Source organism: Quercus lobata, chromosome 1 (assembly GCF_001633185.2).
Source record: "Quercus lobata isolate SW786 chromosome 1, ValleyOak3.0 Primary Assembly, whole genome shotgun sequence".
NCBI lineage: Eukaryota > Viridiplantae > Streptophyta > Magnoliopsida > Fagales > Fagaceae > Quercus > Quercus lobata.
The window spans coordinates 40,207,705-40,225,972 of NC_044904.1; the positions used below are offsets into that span (position 1 = coordinate 40,207,705).

At 35.0% G+C, this 18,268-nt stretch overlaps 1 protein-coding gene across 3 annotated transcripts; it reads left to right on the top strand.

Annotated features, from left to right (window-relative positions):
• The first annotated feature begins 694 nt into the window (after nt 1–694).
• LOC115990147 (LEAF RUST 10 DISEASE-RESISTANCE LOCUS RECEPTOR-LIKE PROTEIN KINASE-like 1.1) lies at nt 695–12,522 on the top strand. Of its 3 annotated transcripts, none has more exons than XM_031114004.1 (4): nt 695–1,641; nt 10,600–10,632; nt 11,056–11,310; nt 11,459–12,522. In XM_031114004.1, exons 1-4 carry the CDS (start codon nt 879–881, stop codon nt 12,421–12,423), a joined length of 2,016 nt encoding a protein of 671 aa, XP_030969864.1. In that variant the 5' UTR covers nt 695–878; the 3' UTR covers nt 12,424–12,522. The 3 variants fall into 3 exon arrangements, with proteins under 3 accessions (XP_030969864.1, XP_030969873.1, XP_030969867.1); XM_031114013.1 differs by lacking the exon at nt 695–1,641 and adding an exon at nt 4,729–5,185; XM_031114007.1 differs by lacking the exon at nt 695–1,641 and adding an exon at nt 8,848–10,278.
• Nucleotides 12,523–18,268: the final 5,746 nt, after the last annotated feature.

The window sequence follows — 18,268 nt, forward strand, 5'->3', positions numbered from 1 at the left end:
AAAAAATTTTGAAAATATGAAAAATTGGAAAAATTGGGTTAATTTACCTGAACTAATTTTTACACTTGTAAAATATGTGAGTTTTTAATTTTATATTGATAAACATAAAAATTAATAAATTCATTCTTACATAAATAAATTAATACACACACATATGTAACAATAATCTCAAAATAATACAAAAGTTTTAACCGGCACTAAAATATTTTGTTCCTTTGACTAAACTGAAAAGGCTTCCGATATAAAATTGACTCCATTGTCAGAAACTTGTGGGTGTGCAATATTGTGTGGCCGAAAATGGTGAAAGAATTTGGAGAGAGAAAGTGTTTTGCTACTAGTTTGGAAGGAGAGAGAAAAAATAAATATTTAAATGAAATTGGGAATAAATTACTGAGGCCAGCCAAAGTAGGAATATTTGAAAAATGGTTAGTTAAACTAGAAAAAATTTAGTCTCTTTTTTTTGGGGTTTTGCTAAAAAACAACTAGGCGTGTGGTTTTGTTGTTTAGTCAGTAGTCGCTGCTTTATACGTAACTAAGTAAATAAAGTTTGAGGATAAACTCTACATTAAAAGGTTGAAGTCAGATCAAGTTGCAAAACATTCAAATGCATAATAATGATAATATATACATATAGTTCACCAAAAAAAAAAAAAGAAGAAGATAATATATACATATAGGAATGGCTTGAATTTTCAACAGTCTAAGATTTGAGGCGGATATGGACAATCCCCATCCACTACTTCAAGTTGCAGCTAGCAGGTCAAATTCATCCCCCTTAAGGCTTAACTCCACTATTTCCTTCTCTTTCCTGTCACCATAATACAATAAATCTTCTCTCTAGCAATATCTCTACCCTCCACGATTTTTAAGATCCACAGATGAGTCAAACAAACTTGCTTCCCACCCTTCTATCACCCATTTCTCCGATGATAGTCCTATGCATCCTCTTCTTTTCCCTTGTTCCAAAAAAATCCCTAGGTGCAGTGGACCCATACTTCCAAGCCTGCAGTGTTCCTAAAACCTGTGGTGATGGGCAAGCCATAAGATTCCCATTCTACATCCAAGACAAGCAAAACTCCTCTTGTGGCTACCCTGGATTCAACCTTTCTTGCAACAATAATGGTCATCCAACTATCCTCATATCCAATACCAATTACACCATCCATGAAATTTTCTTCCAAAACGAGACGCTTAGAGTCTCAAACTCTGCCTTCTCAAATCCAAACTCCAGTTGTATACCTTCTATAAACAGCATATCCCTTCCGGGTGGCCGGTTCGATCTAGCACCAAACCAAACCAATCTAGTTTTGTTTTATAATTGTAACTCTTCGGTGCATGAGAGTTGGCCTTCAGAGTTTTATCCTAGTTGTTATGGCGAAAACGACACTGTTCTGGCCCTGTCTGGACAGGACCGGAAGCTGATCAGCAACGTATCAATGGAGTGCAAGTCTTCGGTTCGAGCACCGGTTGACGCATATGGAGGTGGGATTGGAAAGTCGTTGAGAAATGGGTTTGTGCTAAAATGGAAAGCCAGCAACTGTAGCATTTGCGAGGATAGTGGAGGGAACTGTGGGTTCGATAATATTATGTATCATTTCAAGTGCTTCTGCCCAGACAGGCCTCATGCTTGGAACTGTCCTGGTCAGTTTTTCTCTCTAGAAATTTCTCTTTCTTTTTGGTAATAGGAAATTTCTCTTTCTCAGTCTAGTCTTGGCATTATTATGAAACATTTGAAACTTACTGTCCATTAGCCAAATGTGTCACATACTAGGCTTACCATATCCACCTGTTTTTACTTTTAGCTTTACGAGTGGTTTGCGATCCAATCAGGCCAAAATGAAAAGACTTCTGACTATTGAGTATATATGTTTGATTCAGCGCTTGCGTCTGCGTGTTTTTTTTTTTATGCACGCGTTTCACCATTTTAGGAGACGTATATTATTTTGTATGTGATGCATTGTTTACAGGACCTATAATCACTTTATTTGTAAAAAAAAATATTAAAAATAAGTTTACGATATTATTTATATATTTAAAAATAATTTTATTATAATATTTTTAATTTTTAGCTTTTTAGCAAAATAAGCTGTTTGGATACGGACTCAAGTTTAAACTTTTGTAGAACAGTAGAAGTAGAAGTAGAACAGTAAATTTTACTGGAGGATGAGCTTTATCACACTTCTTTACAATTTCCATTCCTTTTGTCAAACAAGCAAAATACCGTCATCTCAAACAATCGAAACCCCCCGTGTTCTTATTTGATTATATATGAGAATGAGAAGTTTATCAAAAAATATATGAGAATGAGAATAGAGAGATTGTAATTTAAGTACAACGAGTACAAACGCTGGTCCAAATTATAAGAACATTGACCCAATTTTATAAATTAAATTTGGGAGGAACTTAGATAACTGCATGTGATATGGGTACTTTTATTATTTTAATGTCAATTTGGACTAGACGTCCAACTTAGGTTGCTCTTCACGTTGTATCAAAGGTAAAGTTAATACCCGTGAAAAGCTGTTTCTAGTTCAAAATTCAGATTATCTTCATTTCTTTAATTAATGCCCTATCGGACAGACTCAAAAGCGTGCTACCTGCCTTTTAAGTGATTATTCTAATTAAAATTGGGCTTGTTGTTTAATTATATAGAATAATATTTAACCTCTTTATTATATATTATCCAATAAAAAAATATCTCTCCCTAACTAGCTTAAGTAATCTTTTCGGTGGTATAGTGGTCCATTACTTTATCAAAAGGTATTGTGGTCCAATATTTGCATGGTTTATATTAATGAATAGTCTTGATATAAAATAATGTCTCTGGAAAATGTGGGGTGGAAGTCATTATCATACAATTAATATTATAGGGTCGGTTTATTCTCTATCATCAAATTTCATTTCTGCATCTTTCTCAAAAATATATATATATATATATAATAAAATAAAATTCTTTTCTGCATCCCTACATGTAAATTTCATCAGATTCACCTCCTCTATAATTAAAATTGCGTAAAAACAAAAGGGAAATTATTCAATATTCTTAAGAGTATATTCCCTCTTCTCGTGTGAAGGGGTGAACTGAATTTTGAACTCCCTATATAAGATAAATGGATCTTACTTTGGAAGTGCTGAAACTTGCTTGAATTCCACGTACCAACGGGTCATTTTAACTATTTTTATTTATTTATTTATAATTTAATAGTTACATGGAGATGATTTAAACTCTGAATATTTCCATTAAAAACATCAAATGTGCTAATTACTTGTGTTACAATTCTCTTAGAGTCTTAGCTTTTTATTATAAATCAAGAGACCAACTGATTTTTAATATAAATAGAAAAACCACCGAAAGAAACGAATCTACATAATATATAACTTTTTGTTTTTGTTTTTGCTTTTGTTTTGTTTTTTTTGTTTTGTTTTTTGAGAAGAAGAGTCTACATAATATGAGTGCATGCATTACAATGCCAACGATAAATTATAAGTTTATAACCCATTATTTCAAATCAAGCACCAGCATCAGGTACTAATTTTTAAAGTCGTTGTCTTACGATTTAATACTACTAAACCCCTAATTGATGCGTGAAGGGCACACTTTCAAACTCAATTATTGGATATCAGTTGTCATTTTATTTCCAAATTGATAGGGAGGAGAAAACGGACTTGGAAGGTATAATTTCAGTTTATATTAGAGGAGACCATCAGACCCATGCCATTTTAACTTTAAATACTTCAACTCCAATTTTATGTCTATTTCTATTTCATTTAAATATTATTGTTCAGATATTTTATTTTCTTTTCATCCGTCCTTTCCCAATTCAACATTTCCGAATCAAACCTAACCACTCATCCAAAATCCACAACCCATTTGAACTTGCATCGATTCACAAAAATAAACAAAACAAAACAAAACAAAAATTTACAACCCAATCAATCCACAACCAACATCAACCCCAAAAAATCCACAACCCAATGAACCAGCAATAATCCAAAATTTTGTAGTTTTTGTAGTCACAGTGAATTAATGGTGGTTGTGGTAAGGTCTCGGCAGTTGAATCTGTTTGTGTGGTAGTTAGATCTATTTTTGTATTAGAGAGAGAGAGAGCTTTGGCGATGAAGAGTGTTTCACTAGAGTTATTTAGGTACTGTTCATTTGTTAAATTTTCTTAGTACAAAGTTGAGCCTAATGCACGATAGTTTTGGGTGACTTTAGTTATAAATTACTAAAACATTAGTTTGACTAAACTAATAAGAGTGCTTTTACATTACAAGTACCTATTTCAGATTCCGTGCAACAATGTACATGAAGATTTTTTTTTTTTTTTTTTAATTTTTAATATGAAATTTGATGATAATGATAATTATTAATAAGCATTTGTTATGATTGTGTTTATATATGAAATTATATATTTTACCATTAGGCATTTATTATGATTGTTTGTGTGTCTTTTTTTTTTAATGGGTGTTATAATTGTATTTGTATATTCGGGTCCGTTTGAATTGAGCTTATTTTTGCTGAAACTGAAAACTGAAACTCAAAACACTGTAGCAAAATAATTTTTAAATATGTGAATAGTATCGTGGGACCTATTTTTAATGAAAAAGTTGCTAAAAAGTGGAATTTGTGGGTCCGTAAACAATACACAAATGCACTGTTTACAGTAGACTTGGTCAAATAATACAGCTGAAAAAAAAAAAAAAAAAAAAAAACTGGAAAACGCAACATTGTATTTCAGCCACTTTCAACGCAATCCAAACGCCCTATGAGTCATGTGCATTGCATGTGACAAGAACATATCCCTTCCGGGTAGCCGGTTCGAGCTAGCACCAAACCAAACCAATCTATTTTTGTTTTATAATTGTAACTCTTCGGTGCATGAGAGTTGGCCTTCAGAGATTTATCCTAGTTGTTATGGCGAAAACGACGCCGTTCTGGCCCTGTCTGGACAGGACCCGAAGCTGATCAGCAACGGATCAATGGAGTGCAAGTCTTCGGTTCTAGCACCGGTTGAAGCATATGGAGGTGGGATTGGAAAGTCGTTGAGAAATGGGTTTGTGCTAAAATGGAAAGCCAGCAACTGTAGCATTTGCGAGGATAGTGGAGGGAACTGTGGGTTCGATAATATTATGTATCATTTCAAGTGCTTCTGCCCAGACAGGCCTCATGCTTGGAACTGTCCTGGTCAGTTTTTCTCTCTAGAAATTTCTCTTTCTTTTTGGTAATAGGAAATTTCTCTTTCTCAGTCTAGTCTTGGCATTATTATGAAACATTTGAAACTTACTGTCCATTAGCCAAATGTGTCACTAGTACTAATAATTCACTCCTCACCAGTCACCATGCCTCTATACTTCCTAGCTAGTTCTTTCCTCCTAGTGTTGTTCCTCAATCATGTCCCTCCTAATGGTCTTACACAACTCATTCAGTTGGAAGGCATTTTTCTTATTTAGGATCAACATCCTCATCTTTTCCTTCTTGTTAGAGTCTGTTCTGCCATCAAACAGTACAAGATATGAAGCTTGCAAACCTACAAATTGTGGTACCGACCCAAACATTAACTTCCCCTTCTATGTTTTTGGGACGGAAACAGATCGCTGTGGCTACCCAGGTTTGGGAATTGTCTGTAATCGAGGTAAGCCTGTTTATAGGACCCTCGAAAGGCAATATGTCATCCAAGATATCTTCTATGAAAACCAGACATTTCGGCTGGTTGATGAAGAATTCTCGCTAATAATTCTTGCTTTCCTCCTCCTTACAAGTTCTCCTTTGAACTCTCTTTCCTTGAGTTCACTCCCAATGATGCTAAACTGTTTTTCTTTAATAACTGCACGGCACCACTTTCTGCTAGTTTTGAGACATCTTTGATTCCATGTTCTTCCAGAGACACAAATAGTTCTTTTGTTGCGTTAGTGAAGAAGAATGAGCAATTGAGCGAGAGTACTGCCTGTAGGCCTTCTGCGATTGTACCTGTTGAAGTGGAGGGAGGGAATTCTAATCAAACAATAAAAAAATGTTGACATTGAAATGGAGAGGAAGAGGATACAATTGTGCTGACTGTCAAAGAAGTGGTTGGCGATGTGGGTTTGAAAAGGGAAATGCCGTATGTTATTGCCTCAGTGGAAAGACCCATAAGCTTTATTTCTTTTTCTCGATGAATTAGCTTTGCTTCTTTATCATTTGATCTAGATCTTATTCTTATACTAGCCTTATTCTTATTCTAGTCTCATCATATACTCTTTGCATTCAATGAATTTTTTGTTTTTGGTTAGTGTCATAATTTTCTATTCATGTCAACTTTTTTTTTTTTTTTTTTTTTTTATACAAATAAGAATTTTTACTCTAACCTAATATAAGTGTATATGTGTATAAGTCTCTCTTCTAGAGACTTAAACTCCGACCTTTACCCCCACCTCACAAACATTTATATTTGTAGAGTAATCACCGCACCAAGGGTGCGCGGTAGTTCATCTCAATTTTTAGATTATGACACAACATAAAAATTAAATAAAAGAAATAAGTAAGTCTTGATAAAGTAAAAAAAAAAAAAAAAATATTATGCGATCTTGAAGGAAATATATAAAGTGGACTGAAAAGTTTTTTTTTTTTTAATTTTTAATTTAAATTTTGGATAAGTTTGTTTTGAAGACAGGGGAGTGTCTTATTTTATAAGCATTTTAAATAGAGTTAGAGATATATTTTTATTAAATTATCTCCAAATTTTGTCTTTGTTAAACATAAAGTCTATGTGTATTTTTGAATTACGTAAAAGTTATCCAAAGAGGATAATATGGTTATATAGATAGTATGTATAAGTTACAGGAAAACTATAAGAGCCATAATTGGCGTGTGGGCAGTTCAAAGTTAGTTATGGTTATATAGATAGTATGTATAAGTTACAGGAAAACTATAAGAGCCATAATTGGCGTGTGGGCAGTTCAAAGTTAGTTCCAGGTTCTTTCTCAAAAAAAAAAAAAAAAAAAAAAAAAAAAAAAAAAAAAAAAAGAAGTTAGTTTCTGACTTTTAGGTGGGCTCAATTTGGGTTCAGCCGAGTTTTATTCGACTAGTTTGATAAACTTCATCCGGGGCATTACAGTTTCACATAGGGCCTATAAAATGGCTACCCAACCCATGCGAATAAATTCAAGGTAGTGAAGCCCAAGGCCGACTAGTCATGTTAAATTTATCACCTCGTAAATGGGATCAAATCCACAGCTCTTCAAGTCCACGATGTTACCGTTTTGTTTTTTGTTTTTTTGTTTTTGTTTTTTTTTGTATAGAATATGGATTAGTACATGGTGGTACTTAAAAAGTTATATTGTTATTTTTAACACCATCAAATACCAAAATGCGATTACATTGGTAGGGTCAAAGTTATATTTTTTGGCTCCACAGCTATAATGCACAGCTACTTTTAGCTTGGCACTATATCTCATAGGTTAAAAAAAAAAATTATTAAATTGTTATATTCACATTACTTTTTAATAAAAGAAAAAAATCTCTTTTGATTGTGTTCACACTACCTTTTAATGATTTTTTTTATATTATTTTAATCAAATGACTAAAAATATAAATATATTAATATTAAGTGTATTGTAAAGTAAAAAAGAAAAAATAGATAAAAAAACTTTTTGTAATATTATATTGCTAAATTTATGACTCCACATGTGGAACATGTTGACGTGACTCAATTAGTTACACACACAAAAGTAAGGTGCATAATTTTTATTTGCCCTTTGTTTTTTATTGGGTAGGAAGTCAAGCTCAGCTTTTTAGTGAGTCGGTGTGTCGAACCTGATCTCATCCTTGGGAATGCCTGAGGCGTTATTAAGGGTGTGTTTGGATAGAACTTATTTTGCTGAAATTGAAAACTGAAAACTGAAAACTGAAAACACTGTAGCAAAATAATTTTTAAATGTGTGAATAGTACCGTGAGACCCATTTTTAATGAAAAAAGTTGATAAAAAATGTAATTTATGGGTCTGTGAACAGTGCATATGTGCACTGTTCACTACAAAAGTCAACAATTGCGGTTACTGTTCATTGAACAGTAACCGCAATACTCCAAATGAAAACGCGTAAAAAAAAAAAAAAAAAAAAAACAGAAACGCAACGCAACGCAAAAAAAGTCCAACCCAAACACACACTGTGTGTGTTTGTATCGAGCTTTTGCGTCTACGTTTTGCGTTTCCTGCGTTTCAGTTTTTTTTTTTTTTTTAGCCGCACTTGTTGACTTTTTGTCCGTGAACAGTGCAAGAATGCACTGTTCACGAACCCACAAATTTCACTTTTTATCAACTTTTTCATTAAAAATGGGTCCCACGGTACTATTCACACATTTAAAAATTATTTTGCTACAGTGTTTTAAGTTTTAAGTTTTCAGTTTCAGCAAAATAAGTTCTATCCAAACAGACCCTATAAGTTAAAATGCCTACACAAAAATTTTCGTTTGCTTTGATATTTGTTAGTTGTTACAGACTTTTGTCTTTGTCAATTTCGGTGTGTGAGATAGAAGATTCCTACTTGATTGTTTTTTTCTTATACCTGTACCTCATTCATTAAGCAACAGAGAAAGCCCCTTGGTGTCAAACGTTGATGCAGAAAATTATAATCGCCAGTTGTTGCATTAAGCCCCATTTGTCTGTCTTGATTACAAACAAATTTCATAGCTTCACTCCACCTGCTCATCTAAAAATACAGAATTGGGATAAGCTAGAGAAACGAAAAGGCACACACATCCCTCAGGCCGCCCTAATGAATTTGAGAAAGAGATGGAGATCTGAGAGAGCTAGGAAAAGAATGGCTACAATTTTTGAAACAATTCTGAACTTAAATATTTATCTATATATATATATGACTTTACAATAACTGTACGTTCCTTTGTCAATTTTCACACTCTTTAGTCTTTTACTACGTCTCATATTTCACTAACAACTCACAATGACCGCAACTGAAGGAAAGGCCTATTTTCTACCCATTACATAAACTTTCAGAAATCAGATGTGACCATGACCAGGATAAAAATGTTTGATATGTCCCTCTAGCACCCACCACGTTAAAATTTTTCAAAGATGCCAGATGCTTTTACTCTTTAATAAATGGATTTCTTTTTTTCCCACACAAGATTGCCGGAGACTTTTCCAAAGTTTGTGGACCACACAGCAAGCTTTTTGGTTTATCATGAGAAAGACGCGTATTTTACTCAAACCAGCAGAAAAGATTTCATAACAAAGTTTTGAGTGTTGAGAGGTTTTGAGGAGTCAAGGAATCAAGTTTTTCCACTGCGGCTCAATGGGGAAGGTGAGTAGGAAACTCTCTTCTGTTGACTTCGTAACTTGGCATATATGAAGGGATTTCCCGATGCACATATCATGTTTCACATGTACTTCCACCTTGCTCTAACTTTTAGTCTGCTTTTACAAGTCTTTCATACCCAATTTCCAAGTCAGCTACTGCGTTAACCAGAGAAATTACTTATATTAGTGACTTAAGATGAAAAGAAGCTACAAGAACACGTAGTTTTGATTAAGAGTAAGAGATTCTTGGTGGTGATTGGAATCTTGAAATGGCTTCTGTCTTTCTGTGTGTTTTTTTTTTAATCTCGCACCTTGTGTTGCTTTATTCGGCTGAAGGAGAAGAGATATACCCACCAGGCTGTCCACCCTTTTTTTGCGGAAAAGTCGGCACGATTCGTTTTCCATTCGCCAATGACACAAGCCCAGAATGCGGTTTGCTCATCTTACATGATTGCGGAGATCCACATCAAATGAAAACCCCGAAGATCAAACTGGAGAGGAATGGAACACTACTGTCGTACAATGTTGAAACCATCTCTCAGGCTAATATCATACAGTTTAAGGACCCACAATTGCAGTCTGTGTTGGATTCCAATCGTTGCGAATCCTTAAAAAATTGGACTCTTCCCAGTCCCAGATCTCCATTCATCTCTTTTCATCTAGTCTCACACAACCTGACCCTGTTCAAATGCAACCGCGCTCTCAATATTCCTCCCCCTACAGGTTTTAATAGAACAAATTGCAGTAACTATGACATCTATTATAGTCCTCCACATTATAATTTGACGCTCTCTCCACCTAAATGTCCAATTATTCAGCTCCCATGGAACTGGCAATATAAAGGTAATGACCTGTTTAGATTGTTATCTGCTGAGATTTTTCTTGAAGTGCGTGTGACTAGAGGTTGTCGCGAGTGTCATATCAAAGGTGGTCAATGTAAGACTGACAACAAAGGAAAATCTTATTGTACCAAAGGGACGAAAGGTATGGGTATAGGAATAATGCAAATCTATTTGGATGTGCACGACATACATTCACGAAAAAAGCACATAAATTTCTTTATAAATTTTAGGTAGTTGTAGTTATTCCTAATACATGTACTGCTATTTCCGCCCAAATTAGTTTCAAATTTGAGTTATGAGACGGAAATAATTTTGTTCAATAAAACTTATATTAGATACATATGACACAGTTTTGACTGTTTTTTGTGTAAAGCAGTTAAGATTTCCATGCATGCCAATTTGGCTGCGTCACATTAATCCTCATTGTTAAACTAACACCATATTTGTATATCTCTTCTTGCAGGGAATAGCAAAAGGGTATTAGTGATTGGATTTGGTAAGATGCCTCAATCATATTACTTCTTGAATTTGATATTCATACATAAATAGAAATCCAATTATTCTTCCTGAAAGTGATAGATTTTGCTTTTAATCGCATCTAACTTGTCAGTTTGAAGAGATCATTCTTTTCCCCTTCACTGGGTATGGCTAGCAATCAAAGCTTTAGAGCATTAACTTCATGCTAAATTTCCTCATTTTCTCCACTGCTGTAATCCCAGAGGATTTGCATTGTGCTCTCAAATATAATGATGAATAATGAGGATAACATCACAAGACTTACAAAGATGTCCTTAACTATTAAAATTTATGTGTCCGCATGAATACCTTTGTAAACTTCAATATAAAATTTTCACTCTCATGAATTTCCTTCATTGCTGCCCGACATTCTAAACTTAAATTCTTCCTCTCTTTGCTTTAGCTACTGGATGCTCGACCCTCATAATTTTCTTGGTCGTTGGCGTTGCTATCTGGGTTGTTTACAAGAAAAAACACCCTTCGCAAAAATTTCTTTCAAAGACTACTTATTCTGATAGATCCTCAAGATCAGACCTGGAAGGGGGGAGCGTCTATTTTGGAATCCCTGTTTTCTCCTACACAGAACTTGAAGAAGCTACAAACAATTTTGATATTGAGAAAGAACTAGGAGATGGAGGATTTGGAACCGTCTATCATGGTAAGATGATAAACACGCTGCTTCAGTTTCAAGATCACCTAATTACAGCATAAACTTTTCAAGCAAAAGCGAAAAAAAAAAAGGTATAAAAATTAAAAGAAAAAGACTTGGCATGCATCTTATTACATGGTCTGTTTTTCTCAATTAGGCAAACTCCGTGATGGGCGGGAAGTTGCAGTCAAGCGCCTATATGAACACAACTACAGACGAGTAGAACAGTTCCTGAATGAAGTTAAAATCCTTACGCGCTTGCACCACAAAAATCTTGTCTCCCTTTATGGGTGTACTTCACGCCATAGCCGTGAACTACTTCTTGTGTATGAGTTCGTGCCTAAGGGTACTGTTGCTGATCATATTCATGGCGATCGGGCAACATCAGGTTCACTCAAATGGGCAACTCGTTTGAGCATTGCCATAGAAACTGCCAGTGCTTTGGCTTATCTCCACGCTTCTGACATCATACATCGTGACGTAAAGACTAATAACATTCTCCTTGATGACAACTTTTGCGTCAAAGTTGCGGATTTTGGGCTTTCTCGGCTGTTCCCCAATGATGTCACCCATGTCTCTACTGCTCCTCAAGGGACACCGGGCTATGTTGATCCAGAATACCACCAATGCTACCAGCTTACTAGTAAGAGTGATGTTTACAGCTTTGGAGTTGTCCTCATCGAGCTCATATCATCTCTGCCAGCTGTTGATATGGCTAGGCATAGGCCTGAAATTAATTTGGCTAACTTAGCCATAAACAAGATTGAAAAGTGTGCATTCCATGAGTTGATTGACCCACATCTTGGATTTGAGTCGGATAATGAAGTTAAAAGGATGGCCATGTCGGTGGCAGAGTTGGCCTTTCAATGTATACAAGAGGACAAGGAAATGAGGCCTTCCATGGATGAGGTTTTGGAGGCTTTGAAAAAAATTCAAAGCGGTAACAATGATCCAGAGGAAAAGGCATATGATGATGCTGGGATCTTGAATGTGCAGCAAACAGCTTCACCGGATTGTGATGAGGTTGGATTGTTGAAGACCAAGCAACTGCCGCCACCTTCACCAAATGATGTGACTGGTAATTGGACTAGTAGGTCTACCACACCTAATGTGAGTGGTTAAATTTCTTCTCCCTTATAATTTTTCAAGTAAATGATAAGATTATGTTTATAGAATCATTATCAGTGCACAGTGGGTTGAAATTTCATTTTCTTCCTTTTTTTTCTTGTGTTCATATAAGGCATATTATTGATAGGTAATGTTTGAGGGAATGTGCATATTTAAATTGAGTTATAGTGATGTTCATTTTTTGTAGAAATTTTTGATTCACACCCCCTACCAACCCGCCACACCACCCCCAATACTTCCTTGCTCAGGTGTCAGTGACAATGCCCAATGGATGTGATACAATCAAATGATAATGTTTGAGGGAATATGCATATTATTAAGTGGAGTTATAGTGATGTTCTTATTTTGTAAAATATTCTGATCAACCCCCTCCCCCTCCCTCTCCCCAGAAACCCCTTTCGCTTTTGATTAACTTATTTTCGGAACTCGTACCAAATAAGAAATATGTAGTTGACTACATGGTTTAAATGGATAATATTTTGCCAAGAGCTTTGTAGTTCATTTGACTCTTCTTATTTCTAAATAAAACATTCATGGTTTAAATCTCTCTTTCCATTGTAATTATTAAATTTATTAAAAAGAATTTTTAATACTTTATCGCTCAAGCATCGATGGCAATGCCCAATGGACGTGATAAAATCAAATGTTCTTGTTATATAATTGTGGCTTCAAGAACATATATGCATATCAATAAATTAATCGCATTTATGTTTTTCTTCCCATTTTATAATATACTAGCCGCAGACCCACGTGATGTGTGAGAATATAAATATCATGTAATGAGGTATAATATATCATTTTATCATTTTTTTGTGCATTTGATTAATACTTTTTTTAAGGTGAACTGTATTCTTCTAATTTCTTTTGTAGTGTATTATATTTACCTAATATACAACTAAACTTTATAATTTTCAAATTTATTATTCAAATTTCTCATCCGTTAAGGAATAAGGAAATTATCATAATAATCAAAACTTATCATAAAATTAAAATGTTATCTTAACCTTAAAATGAAACTAAAGGAATAAAAAATAGATGTAATAATTACTGGGCATATTCAAATTTATAGCCATGTATATTATGTTTTGATATAAACTCAAATTCTAATTAAAAAAAAAATTAATTATTAACTCAAATCAAAATTCAACCAAAGCTATAAAAGGAAAATTAAATACTTTTTGATGGGAGATTAAAAAAACACAATACCAAAACACATTTAAAAAGAAAAAAGAAAAGAAGAAGAACCATAAACATTAATTAGAGTTATAAGAAAGAAGAAAAATCCACCAAAAGAAAGGAGAGAGAGAGAGAGAGAGAGAGAGAGAGAGAGAGAGAGAGAGAGAGTACTCATAGTTTTTGTGTGAGAAAAATATGGATTGAATGGGAAAAATGATATCAAATCTATGCAAAATAAAATGGGGAGAAAAAAAGAACGAAGAAAGTGTAACGGTAAAATAGAAAGTAGTAGGGAGATAAAAAGGCAAAAATGAATGGAAAAAGTTGGAAAAAGTGTAATAGTATGTGTGAATTAATAGGGAAAAGAAGAGTTTTTTTATTTTCTATTTTTTTAATTTTTTTTTTTTTAAAGAATAGGGAGAAGAAAAGTTTAAAAAGAGAAAAGAAAATATAGAAAATAAGTGGATGATATGGTTGTTGATGTGACTCAACAAGAGCATAGTAATAATGAATGCTAACCTTTATCTTTTAGATATGTGTGGGTGTGTGGGTGTGTGGGGGGGACAAAAAATGTGGCACCCAAGGCCTAAAGGCTAAGAGTTGGGCTTTGGATGTGAGTCAACTACAATTAATTTGTTTAGAGATAGGTATGACAGACCAACACATGGATTCCTTGTCTTTCAGCCTAACCTGGGGGAATATGGTATCAAACAGAAAGAAAAAGAAGGATTTGAGCATAAAAAGCCTAAGTCTTGTATTAATATTCCCTCAATTGGCCGAGGAAGGTGTTACATAGCTTATAACAACTCAAGTGTGAGTGGTTTTTCCCTAATATTTTGTTCCAATCCCCCTTAATAAGGTTTTCCCTTCAGTTTATAGCCGCTTGCTCTTGATCTTGACCCTTTAGGTGTAGGGTGGCAGATTTCCCCCAAATACTTGTCCCATCCTTCCTTTGGGGGAAGTGTAGGGTGTGTTATAGGTTGTCCAAACACTATTCAGGTATCACCTCCTTCATAAATGCAACTATCCTAGTTGGTGCAGTGCATTTAATGCGGAAGTGATGGGAAACTTCTTCATCACAACTCTCGTCCCCTTTTCTTCATCCCTTACCAAGGCGACTTGCCTCAGTTTGAACCTTCTAGTGGTGGTAGCATTCCTCTCTCCCTCCTCGGGTCGTGAGAGATCTTGATTTGATTCCCCTCTCCTAGCATTTTCTATCAGCTTGTTAGGCCCATACATTCCTCGATCGTGGCCCAAATGGGGGTACTGCCCTCAGATACCCCCATAATGGGCCTGAATCCTCCTCGGTTGCGGCCCAGTACTACTGGACCCCCCCCCCCCCCCCCAACAATGTATATATATATATTAAAAATAAAATTTTTTTCCATCACCTTCATTGTCATAACTTGTGGGTGGATTAATATGTTTAAGTAAAAATTGCCACCCCTAGTCACAATCACTAACTCCACCACCACCATCCTCCCAAGTCTGGTTTAGTGAAGGTGAGAGTGAAGGGTCGGCCCTTTCAGAACCCCAAATAATTCTTTCTTTCATTTCTCTCCCTTTTTTTTTTTGGGTCAAAATAAGGGGGATGGAAAATGAGGGAGAGAAAATAAGAGGGAAAGTGGATTTTTGAGTTGTTTGGTTGAGGTAGAAAATTGGAGAAATTTTGGTGGGGCCCAGGAGTTTTCTCCTCGAGTCCTTCAAAACACAATCTCCCTAAAATGGGGAGAAAGTTGGGCAAAAATGTTTGGCCAAAATGCCCACGTTACTAGCTCCATTGTGTTCTACTATACTGCCATTGTGTTGACTAAAGATCTAATTCAATAAATTATAATTCATAGTAGTATAGCATAGTATTTTACTAAAGAATTTTGTGTGTGCCAGAGTGTGTTTTTAATTTAAAATTTGAAAAACAAATAAATTTTAATTTCGCAATTCTAATTTAAATTTAAAAAAATGAAGAACCTTTTTTTCTTTTCAGTTTTAAAGATTAAGAAAAAAAAAACTTGTAGTAACTTTTTCAATTTTTCTTAAATTTTCTTGTCAACCAAACACAAGATCATCAATAAACACAAAACTCAAACACGGTGCAAACTCATTTTTCATTTTCCTATCTCTCACTCCCTCTCGGGTCAAACATTCAAACTCCGCTCTCTCCTTATTTGCGACGATTGCCAGAGCTAAAGGCATTAAACACTAATTGTGAAGGTTGCTCTATGGGAGTAGTAGAGGGAGCAATAGCCAGAACATTAAGCTTATTTTGGGCTTGAAGGGTTGTAAGACGAGCTTCTTTTCCAACTAACTCATTTATAGCAGTATCAAGAGAGGGAGGAGGACTACGATTAAGAAGTTGACCTTGGATAGGCTCATTGTCATTGTGAAGTGACATTAAGAATTCATAGAGACAAAATTCATCTTGAACAGTAGTATATTGCTGAGCATCCTTTGAGCATGCCCAAGTTGGATTAGAAATGTCAATTTGGTCTCAAATGAAGCGAAGCTGATCATAGTAGTCATTGATAGCTTGCCCTGGTTCTTGCCTGAGCTGATGCAACTCAACCATTAACTGATATTTCATGGATCCGTGAGAAGTGGAGTATCTTTTGGCCATCATAGCCCATGCAAATTTTGCATCGTCAAAGTTGCCCAACAAATTGGAGATGAAGGAAATGGAAGTGTTCCGAATCCAAGTGAGAATCATGTGGTTGTGACTATCCCATTCAACCATATGACTGATGAAGGTAGTATCTTCTTCAGTTGCCCCCTTGATAGGAATAGTGATTGTACCAACACAATATTGCTAGAGCATGCGACCCTTAAGAAAACTATGCATAACTTGAGACCAAGATAAGTAATTCTTATTCCCCTCCAATATAGCATTGATGGGGCGAGGAAGAAAAATATCATTTTTATCCATTTATAGACACAATATGCAAAAACAAACTGTAAAAATGAAATCTACGTGAAAAACAGATTAAGGAGAACCTGGACTGCAAAAGTCAACTCTAGAGAAAAAGTCAATGTCAAAGTCAACTCTCGGTCAACAATCAAAGTTAGCGCATGGTCAACGGAGATGATGCCAGCAAGATGACATAAGCAGTTGACGTCAGCAGATAACCGGATGCTGACGTAAGCTAAGACTGATGTGGCATTGATGATGTCATGGGTGATGTTAGCTTGGAGCAGTTAATGGCGCGTGAGCTTAGATGTGAAGTGCTTGGGTGGCGCGTGTGGGCGTGTGAGGACTCCAATGGCTGTGGGCTTCCACAAGTAAGTAGATTAGCGCAAGACGATCATAGTGGTACCTGCTAAAAAATTAATCGAAGCAATATTCGCGACGGTGATGAAAGGAGCAGTGGTCTTTGCGGTGTGGGACTCCTTAATGGTGGCGGTTGCAGGTCCGAAACCTAAGGACGACGGCTGAGAGATGTTGGAAGTTCAACAGCGAGTGGCTACGATAGCTACTGTGATGGCAAAAGCGATGTTGAGAATGGAGTAACCCCAATAGAGACAAGACTGCTAAGAAAAGGTCAGAACAGTGGTTTTGATACCATGTTAGAAATACTGAATGAATAATATTGTATTTCTCAAGTAATAAAACAAAGTGGACCTAAGGCCCATGGTCTATTACACACTAATAGTTTAAACTAACACCATTTTTGTTTCTATCTTCTGTTGCAGAAAATAAAGAAAACAAAGTGGTGATAGCATCAAAGTTTTCAGATCTGGACCGTTCATTGAACCGTAAAAGGGAGAGGTTCAAGGTTTTTGAGGTCGAACCGAAGTCGAACCGTGATGACGTCATAATTAATTTAATAATTAATTAAAACCTAAATATAGATATTAAATTTATAAAACTAGAAAATTTGACAATATATCTATATATTCGAGGGAAATTTAATGATTTTCAAGCATATATTTAATAATTAAATAAGAAAGCTAATAAAATAAAATAATAACCATGAAAATATTAAAATTTATGATTAATTTTTGAAGTAAAGTTGAATATCTTTGAAGGATTTTAATTGTAATTTTTTTTTTTTAATTCCTTGTAAGAGATGAATAATTTAATTAAGTAGAATAAAATTATGTTAAGTTGTTTTTTTTTTTTTTTAATTGCTAAGGGGTTGGACCGTACGGTTCTCACCGGTTCGTACGGTCCAATCCCGGTTTTAGCGGTTCATGGAATTAACAAAAAATCCGGTTTTTTATGCTTAAAAAACCGGTTTTCATCCCGGTTCACGGTTTTCATGGTCCGACCTCCCGGTCCGGTCCGGTTTTGAAAGCTATGGATAGCATTAGGTAAGATGCCTTTCATTTTGTTGAAATTGAAATTCATACATGTGCTTGCTCGGCCAACCATAACCAATTATTCCATCTTAATGTGACATGTTAATATGTTATGTTTTCATCACAACTAAGTTGCCAGGTTGCAAGCCATTATTCTTTTCCCCTTTGATGGTTATGGTTGACTATCCAAGCTTTAAAGCACGAATTTCATATTTCATGGAATCATTAATTTTTCTAAGTAATGCTATCAGTTTGATAATGGCTCCATTTTCTCCGCTGCCACAATTATTAAGAAATAGAGTATGAAAAAAGATGAACTTTTTTATTATTATTGTATGTGAATATACATCTGTAGTTTCTTTTATATATA